The sequence below is a fragment of the Mesitornis unicolor genome, unplaced genomic scaffold (assembly GCF_000695765.1).
Source record: "Mesitornis unicolor isolate BGI_N332 unplaced genomic scaffold, ASM69576v1 scaffold13316, whole genome shotgun sequence".
Taxonomy (NCBI): Eukaryota; Metazoa; Chordata; class Aves; order Mesitornithiformes; family Mesitornithidae; genus Mesitornis; species Mesitornis unicolor.
In genome coordinates this window covers 22,278-31,540 of record NW_010193077.1, presented here as the reverse complement: position 1 = coordinate 31,540, position 9,263 = coordinate 22,278, and the positions used below count along the sequence as shown (strand labels likewise).

Genomic DNA, 9,263 nt, shown 5'->3' with positions numbered 1-9,263 from the left:
GGAGGGCGACGCTGGGGGCGCAGAAGCCCTTGGGAAGAGCAGCCAGGGGGTGAGGACATGGATGAACACAAAGCGTGGAGATGAGGTTTCACAGCTGCTTCTGCACGTGTCCCAGAGGAGGAGGAGGAGCACAGCCCCCCCCCAGCACCTCTCGGTCCAGCAAACAGTCATAGGACAACCAAAGAGCAATGCTTTCCTGCCTGCTCGCAGCAGACCTTGGTCTCTCTTCCAGTGCATGGCATCCCTGATTTGAACAGAGCATATAAAGGAGAAAAGCACTTGAGATCCTTACACACATAAATTAGAGTGAGAGGAAGGCGGGGAGGAGGGAGACGGGGTGAACGCGGGGCCGGGAGAAGGCCCCCCAAAAACGGGGCGGTGATTCCTGCTCCTCCATCGGCCGCTTCCCTGCACCGCAGAGGGGGGCGTTGGGGCCAGGCCCGGGGTTTTGGAAGGCGCTGAATCCACGAAGGCCACGAATCTGGGCAGCACCGGCATCCTTTCCCCCACCGGCTTGATCAAGTACGGAAGTAAGGAGGGGGGACAAAGAACCCAAAAAAAAAAAAGGAAGAAGAAGAAGAAGCTTCAAGTATGAATAAGATTTACAACGCAGGTGCGACGGGGAAGTTCTTCTGTCACTTCTTGGAGACTTGGTTCAAGGTTTGTTCTTTGTTGCTGCTGTTTGATTAGAGTCTGACTGACCTGGATAGACGGCAACCGAACAAATAACCCAAAAGAAAAGGTGTTTCCGCCCCCTCCCTTTCCCCTCCCTCCCCCCCCCCCAAAAAATATAAAAAGCAATAAGTTTACAAAAATAGAAAATAATTACAGCAATAGGCAGGAGGGAGGGAAGGAGCAGGGAGGGTCCCTGGGGGTCTATTTGGCTGAGCAGTGTAATATGGTGGGGTTGTTTAAAGCGTCCTCCACCAGGTGCAGTTCTTGGCGGTCGACGAGGACGTCCCTGATGCAGCCGATGAAGCCGGTGCTGTAGGCCTTGGGCAGCTTGTGAGCCACGCTCAGCTTCTCCAGACCCCCTGCAAGACACAGCACGGGTCGGGCAAGAGGAACAAGGACGTAACAGTGCAAAAACCCCTCTTTCCTGGCGGTACTTTTCACTTAAATCAGAGAAATGCCAGTTGCAACCAATACACAGGTTTCCTGAAGACACCTGAAACGGTAATTTGCATTCTAAAATGCTTCGTTTCCTTGGAGGCTGGTCCCAAATCCAAACTGAAGTTTATTTTGGTGACTGAAACGTCAGCTATGGCTCATTCCAGGCCCTGGAATTATGAAGACTGCAAACAAAACCTTTGGAAGAGCCAGTGGGAAAGCCACGCAGAAATTTCTCATGGAAAAATTCTGCTTTCCATGTAACTTCTGGGCTCATTTCGGAACAAGCCATGGTGCCTGGGATGGTTTTCTCACAGATAAGGCTACATTTTTTTCATATTAACTCTCTGTGTTAGACTTGAAACTACAGGCTTAGACTGGGAAGATAAGAACAGATGCTTCTGAAAAGCGTGGAGATAATAAAATTCACTGTTTCTGCACTACAGATGATCCCAGAAAACAAGCCAGGAGCATTTTAGGTCAACGTTACTTGGGAGGCAGAGGTGTCCCATTGGAAATGAGGGAGCATCAATGCCCCCCGGTGCAGCTCAGAGCCCCTCGGGAAGGGGTGCAGAGGAGGTCCCCCCTTTCCACACCACTTACCCAGCCACAGGGCCCCGTCCGTGTCCAGCTGCGTTGCACCCAGCGGAGAGGAGCCAGCGATGGGGGCTTCGTTGCCGACCTGAAGGGAACCTTCTCTCTGTACCCTGCTCCCGCGGGTGGGAGAAGAAGAAACAGAAGGTGATTAACAACCTTAGGGGCAAAAAACCCTAAATCCAGACACTGGGCACCATCTGGTTTAGTGGGCACGGTGGGGTTGGGTTGATGGTTGGACTTGCTGATCTTGGAGGGCTTTTCCAACCTTAATATTCTGTGATTTTAGGATGATATCAGCCCTGCTCCACGTGGAGAGGAGCAGGGAGCAGAGCTCTTCTTCTGGCTGAATAACACAGCGTGGTCCTGGGTGCAACACCTCCCCAGGGAGCATCACACAGCCATGGTCCCCTCCAGCATCCCCAGAGCATCCCGCAGCCCCCCATCAGACACCCCTGCCATGCCAGCTGCAGGATCCGCTCACCACTCCCACCACCACCAAAAATAAAAGGGAAGCAACGCGAACAGAATGTGAAATCCTCATCCGGCCGAAATCAAAGGCACGGACCTTTCGCGCCCCTCTCGCACCCCCTTGGACATTCCCAGGCGTGTCACAACGCGCCCCTCCAAGGCGGCGCTGCCCGCATGCCTCTCCTCTATTATTATCCGAAAAGAGGAGCGACCCTTGGGGCTCACAGGGCAGGGAGCCACGGCCGTGACTCAGGTGCCCTCGTCCCCAGTTTGCCCATCCCAGAGCCATCTGTGACGGCCCCGCTGTCCCCTCTCACCTGTAGGCCTTGATGTGGATCCAGCGGTTGGTGTTGACGGGGACGGTGGAGCGCAGGACGACCGGCTTGGAGCCCAGGTCGTAAGTCATTTGGACGAAGCCATCCACGATGGCCAGGGCGATGTAGTCCGACCGCTCCAGCCCCTTCCCGCTCCACAGGATCAGCCCCTGCGTGGCTTCGGTTTTGATGCTGAGTTCAAAGTGGTTCGACTGCAGGGCCTTCTCGCTGCATGGGGCGATGACAGAGTTAAAAACACAGCTACAAACACAGCAGGCCCTGGGAGTGGCCTCCTGTGTCCCCACCAACTAAGCCCACTCCACAAGGGCAACCTGCAGCCCCCTTTGGCTTCAGGCTGTGCGTGAGGGCTCGGTCCCTTCCTGCTGTGTTCCAGGGGTCACAGCCTTTGCAATGTCCCCAGGGTCTGGGGCATGGGGGGAGCAGATGGGAAGCTCTGAACTGGATCAAAGAAATGGCTCTCTGGGGGTCTCAAACCCAGCTCCCACCAACAAGGCCATTGCCAGTAGTAGAGGAGGGCGGCTGTGGCTCTGAACACCATGACTGGAGCTTCCCTATCTTCCTCCTGACCTGAGCCAGGGCTGTGCATTTCTTCTGGAAACAAAGTGTCCTCCCCAAAATTCAGCCTGAACCTCCAAAAACCCAGTCTGGGGTTACCGTCCTGCGCCTTTGCACATTAAGACACATGAAGCTGTGACACACGAGTCTTGGTTTTACCTCCCTGTATGCAGGAGCTGAAGGAAGAGGTGTGTTAGGTGGGCTGGGGAATGGCACCTTCCCTGCTCAGTCCCTTTTGGAAGGGGCAAAACGCTCTTGGCAACGGGTGAAGTTGCCATACGGAGTCGCCATCCACTCTGCTGTGATGCTGAGACACACACGTACACGTGGACCAGACACCATGGACAACAGACAGCTTTTTATTCCCAAGGGACACTGCACCCAAAGGGCTCTGCGTGAAGCCCGCTGCACTGAAAGGTACCCCAGCATTTCCCCTCACTCATAGCTATTTGCTGTCGAGGTGCCCCAGCACGGGGTGCTGCTGTTCCCGTGCTGACCAGGGCTGCCTTGGTGTTTATCAGCTGTATCCCTTACAAATAAAAAGCCAGGAACATGGACACAAAGCACAGAGACAGAGACATGCGGCGGCAGCGGGCGCAGGGCACGAGACACGAGAGCGGAGAAGCCTGGCACGGACTCACCTGGGCTCCACGGGATAGTCCAGCGCGTCGGGACTTAGATGCGGGAAGAAAGGGGAGCGTGCCATAAGCGCGGGGACAGCGAAGGGGACCCCTTCCCACCCACCCCGCTCGAGTCCTTGCTTAGCCAGGGTGAGCAGAACGATGCCAATGAGCAAATGCAGCGCTGTCCCGGCGGCGCGGGGGCTCTGCAAGGCTCTCCCGGGTCGGGATTAGCAGCGGTCGCGCTGGGAGGTGCATCCAGCAAAGGGGCCCCCCGGGTGGGACAGGGGGCTGTGGTGGGGGGGAAAGGAGTTTTTGTAGATGGCCCTGCACGAGGCTGGTTTTTTGGGGTGCCGCGGAACGGGTTGCAATCGAGGCAGGATGGACACGAAAGGCCTCTGAGTCAGCCCTGGGGCACTCGGGCAGCGGGGCAGGACGAGGAGAAGGGGAAACCCAGGGCTCCAGCTGTCCTGCTGGCACCGCCTGCTCCGACTAGGTGTATATATAAAAATGTGCGTTCAAAATAAACCTACGGGCATGTCACGGCCGGCAGGGCCCAGAGGAGCTATCAGCCCTGCCCGAGGCACACCCGCCTGTCTGCCCGGCGGCAGAAGAAACTGCTTTTTATGGGCAGCCCAATGGGTCCCTCAGGTCCTGGCAGGGCCCGCGGGCGCCGCTGCCACAACCAGCGGAGCGACCTGGGTGAAGCGCTCGGCTCCCTGTGCAGGATGGGGCACGCACGGCCAAAATAGGCTGGCTGAGGAGGGCTGGGAACGGTGACCTTCCCCTTGCGGAGCGCTGGGAGAGGCAGGGCACAGAGGTGGCGGCTTTTGGGTCGCTGTGAGGCAATGTCTGGCTTGGGAGGATGCTTGGCTCCTAGAAAGCCCTTCCCAAAACACCAGAGCAACGCCCAAACTGCTGCCAGAGCTGCATATCCCCCTCACCCCGAAATGGGAATGCCTGCCTATGGCACGGCCCTAATTCCTCCTCCCACATCTGCCCCTGCGGGTGGTCAGCTGGGCAATGGGGGACGTGGTGGGGGGCAGATGGCGGTGAGGAGGAGATGGGTGGCGGGGGACACTGTACTTACGCAGGGATCTCATTGGTCAGGTGGCTTGAAAACAAAGAAACGAGGACATTGAGAAGAGACAGACAGACAGAGCGACAAACAACAGCTCGACACAGACGCCTTCTTTCCTGGGCAGCGAGGAGGATGAGGGTGCAAGAGGCAGATGGACAGAGCCTGATCCCAGTGCCGTGGAGCTGGGAATTAACCACGGGCTGGAGGAGCAGCGGCTCCTGTAGGGGAAACATCCAGCCCGGAGGATGAAGAGGACCTCAGCTGGGTACCAGGTTCTGCTTATCCGGAGAGAGAAGCCCCAAGGGACCAGCACGGCCACTGAGACCACAGGGTCCAAACCTGCACCCCACAGGGCCAGGGTTGAGAAAGAAGAAACTGCTTTTTTCAGCAAAGAAAGGCACCGGCCACATTGACCATCTCCATGGGGTGCGCTCAGGCAGCTCCATCCCACTCCCAAACCAGGCTGTGCTAACCCAGAAGGTGTATCATGCTGCAGAATGGGAACATCCAGACCCGAAGTTGGCCAAACACAGCCCTCTGTGACCAAGGTGGCTTCATAGGTGAGGGCTGGAAGCCACCTCAGTTTGGCTTGCCCCTCTTTGAGCCCTGAATTTGGATTTCTTTGTCCCTAGCTCTTCCTCCTAACAGCCCCAACTCCTTGTTTTGACCTCGGCTCAGCTCAGCAGCCAAGTTACCTCTTTGTCACAGCATTGTGGTACTCCATGTACGTCCTACCATCAAAAGCGATGGCCTCTGCGTCCCCAGCAGCCTTCTCAATGATCACTGGAGGTGAGGGAAAGAAAAGAGCTGTCAGGCAACACAGCATGGCCCATGTGTCCTTGGAGACCAGGAAAATCCCCCTTTACCCTGAGTATTCCTAACAGGATGAGAGCATGGACAAACCTGTCATCCCTGGGGGCCTGTCAGCACCATAGCACTTCCAGCTACACAGGCAGCCCCAGCTTGTCCCCCCATGGATCCCTTCCTCTTGGCCAACAAGGACAAGACCCCAGGCTTGGCCTCGGTGGCCCTGCTGCCACCAGCTAATCATGGAAATGGCTTAATTGCCATGTCTGGCAAATGGGTGAGGGTCCATACGGGTCCAGCCCTGCCCCAGCAGCCTCACCTTTCTCGCAGTGAGCCCCGGAGAAGCCCCTCTGGCAGGCACACTCGTAGCTCTCAAGCCGGGGGCTGCAAGCGCCCCCGTTCTGGCAAGGGTTGGGTTTTTGGGTGCAGGGGTGGCCTCGGAAGGGGGAAATCTCGATGGCGCTGCGGATGTTCTGCTCCTTCAGCACGGGCACCCCCTTGACGGAGATCTGGCAGATGCAAGCAAGAGGGAGCACAACTCAGCCTCTGTGGGGCTGGGGAGATGGGAATCCAGCCCCAAGCCCCCCATATTCCTGTGATGCACCCCCAGTCTCCCCTTCTGCCACCCACCACTGGCCATGTCCCCCATGCCAGGGTAGCCCACCCCCAGGTTTGTCCCTGTTCTCCTCTGGTGATGCCGGTGCAGATGGCACGTCCCAGTCAGACACCAGCCCCACAGGGCCTTACCCTCTGCACAGCCCCATCGAAGCTGGTGGAGATGGCAGCCGCCCGAGCCAACTTGCTGAAATCAGGGGCTCCCCCCACGTAAAACGGCTCCTTCAGGTTCAGGAAGGTGTGAGGCACCTGGGGAGGAGAGGGGAGAAGGTGAGATGGAGAAGGTGAGATGGAGAAGATGCTCCCCAACTCCCTGCCTTCCTCCCTCAAGGGCTGTGTCCTGGGGACTGGAGTCCCCACCTTCTGCTCCATCCCCATTCTTTCCACACAGGGAAAAGATTTTCCTGGTAATTTACTTTGCGGGAGATGCTGTTCTAAAGCCCTCAGGCGTGGAGGCCTTTGGGTTTGTGTAGCCCCCAAAACCATGCAGACAAATATTGCTTCAGTCTCGCCAGGGCTAATGGCCCAAACTCATACCAGAGTGGCCCAAACTCATACCAAAGGGATTCAGCTTGGCTTCATCTGGCTGCTACAGGTCCCCTGTAGCAAAAGCCTAAAGGAGCTTCTCCTGCATCTCACATAGCTGTGATTTTGGAAGAGAAAGACCCCCTCCATGCCCTCACTCTGCACCCCAACAGCACAGCACGGCAAGTCCAGGAGCGATGTCCCCTCCTGTGTGCCCAGGAGGGACCCCAGAGGCACGGCGGCGAGGCAAGGATGCTGTTATATGGATTGCTAGCTAATGCTTTGTGGAGTTAACACAAAAAATAACACATGACCGGATTAATTGAAATGCTTCCTAAAAACAAAAATGTAACAGCTGGCTGGAAATTAATGAGGGAGGAGGAAACGAGTGTCTCTACTCTACAAGTATCTGCTTGCTTGGATGGGAAGGGGAGGGGGTGAAACACTGAGATCTGAATGGAAAATGAAAAAAACAAAAGAACAAGGTGCCAATGGCAGATGGGATGAAGTGCAGTGGGTCATACTTATCTTTACCTTACGGGATTTCTGGGATCCAGACAGCAGGGGAGGGAAAAATACAAATGAAAATCAAAGGGAGAGAGAGAAAGAGAGAGAAAAGGGAGATCAGTGGGTAACGCCGTAACATGCAGGGCTGCAAGACCACCAGTGCCCGGTGCTGGCGGGGAAGGGGAGCTGCAGGAGGCACCAGAGGGGCTGTGACCACCCTGCCAACCAGGGGGAATTGTGTGGAGAAAAGTTTGGAAAGACGAGAGGGAGGGGAGGAAAAATTCCCTTCTTTTGCAGGAATCTGGATGTGTGTGTGTGAGGGGGGCTCAGTCAAACACATCCCCAAAAACAAGGTCTCCAAGAATCGATGTGTGTGCCGCTGCAGCATCTTTTTCTCCCCAGGTCTTGCCCACTCCACCCCTAAAGCTGTGCACCACGAGCCTGGGAACGTCTCAGCTCACTGAGAGGACCTCACACACGAGAGGAGCAGGGCTGGAAACCAACTTACCGGTGACTCTCCCATCACCCTCTCGCTGTTGTTGATCCTCATTACCCCCTTGCGCCCGTTCCTTTCCAACAAGACGCTTATCCAGGTGTTGAGGGGAACTGGCTCTTTGCTCCTGGGGTTGAGAAGGGAGGAGAAGACACACGGATGAGAGCTTGGCCATGAGCACCTGAAAACACAGCACTGGAAACCTCCCCTGATCAGTTTGGGTGCCTTACCTGAGCACAGCCGCCCCTTTGCCCAGGTCGTATCTGTACTCCAGGTAACCGTCGTGTAAGGCCAAAGAGACAAAGTCCCCTTTGCCATCCGTCTTCTGCCCGTTGTAGAAGATCATCCCGCTGGGGTTCTTGGCCAGGAACACAACCTCCATGGACATTTTGTCCCTGAGGAGAGAAGGATCATGGATACCCTCCAATCCAGCTGCCTACACGCTTGCTTCCTTCCTCTGTGTGCCGTGCCCTGGGACTTACTGCAGGTCAGGAACGAAGGTCTGCAGCCCGTTCAGCTCCAGGTAGGAGAAGCCATTGAACTCCGGGAGGAAGGGCATGGTGTGGTCCTGCTCTGTCACTGGGCACAAACGAGGTAATGGTGAGGAAGAGGAGGCAGAGCAGCTTCAGCCAGCGCCACGGCAGGCGATGCCTCCTGGCCACCCAGCCTGGGGACAGCGGCACCGTCAGCGCAACCCACTTCCCAGCCCCATCCGCTGCCGGCCCCCGTCCCACCTCGCTCGCAGAAGTCTCCTTCCCGGCCCATGGGGCAGGCGCACAAGGCGCCTCCCTCCGGCAGCACCAGGCAGGTGGCAGAGACGTGGCAGGGCGAAGGGTCGCAGGGGGTCCTCTCGTCGGCACACGTGGGGCCTGGTGGGGCCTGCGGCAGCAAAGGCAGCGTCTCAAACCAACAGCCATCCGTGACCAGAGACAAGCATCCCTCATGTCTCCTGATGGCCCTGACAGCCTTTTTAACGTCTCAGGACATTCCCACCACCTAAGGTGCCCCCTGCTACGGACTCCACAAATGGCAGATGACCCTTGCCAGGGTATGCTTTGTGCTGCCCCTAAAATGCAAGGGGAGTTGTTTTTGTGCACGAGAACAGACAGGTCCCAGCCCTTCTCATGTGCACATGAATAAGCCTAAATCCTAAATTCATGGCCATCACTGGATGTGGCTCCATCCTACGCTTCTCCATCTATCCCACACCACGTTCCTCTCCACTGCAGCTCCCAACATGAGCCCTCAAGGCTCTGGGACCCCTCAGAGCCCACCAGTAGGACCAGTACCCCCAGTGATGCTCTGCCCACAGCCCCCTCCCCGTACCGGTGTAGGTGTAGAGACACTCGCAGTGGAACATCTCCGCCTCCTTGACGTGGCAGATGCCACCGTGGTGGCGTTGGGGGGGCGGGGCCGGTCGCCCCCCCCCCCCCCCCCCCTGCCGTACAGCACATCGCTGCCTTTCTCCCGCAGGTCGTACATCTGGTTGTTCACATCCAGGAGACGGATGCAGCCCTTCAGGCCAGCGGTGGCCGCAGTACGATCTGCCA

At 57.1% G+C, this 9,263-nt stretch overlaps 1 protein-coding gene across 1 annotated transcript in view; it reads right to left on the bottom strand.

The window, feature by feature from the left end:
• Positions 1 to 577: 577 nt before the first annotated feature.
• Positions 578 to 9,263, bottom strand: part of LOC104542880 (agrin-like) — a gene marked incomplete at its 5' end in the record, with an annotated part of 30,192 nt that continues 21,506 nt past the window's right edge. Inside the window, 15 exon segments of the mRNA XM_010187342.1 lie at positions 578 to 1,034; positions 1,714 to 1,817; positions 2,493 to 2,717; positions 3,707 to 3,739; positions 4,776 to 4,799; positions 5,462 to 5,549; positions 5,893 to 6,082; positions 6,321 to 6,437; positions 7,248 to 7,259; positions 7,729 to 7,840; positions 7,944 to 8,108; positions 8,199 to 8,292; positions 8,448 to 8,582; positions 9,040 to 9,111; positions 9,114 to 9,263. Of these exon segments, the coding sequence (XP_010185644.1) occupies positions 877 to 1,034; positions 1,714 to 1,817; positions 2,493 to 2,717; positions 3,707 to 3,739; positions 4,776 to 4,799; positions 5,462 to 5,549; positions 5,893 to 6,082; positions 6,321 to 6,437; positions 7,248 to 7,259; positions 7,729 to 7,840; positions 7,944 to 8,108; positions 8,199 to 8,292; positions 8,448 to 8,582; positions 9,040 to 9,111; positions 9,114 to 9,263 (1,679 nt within the window).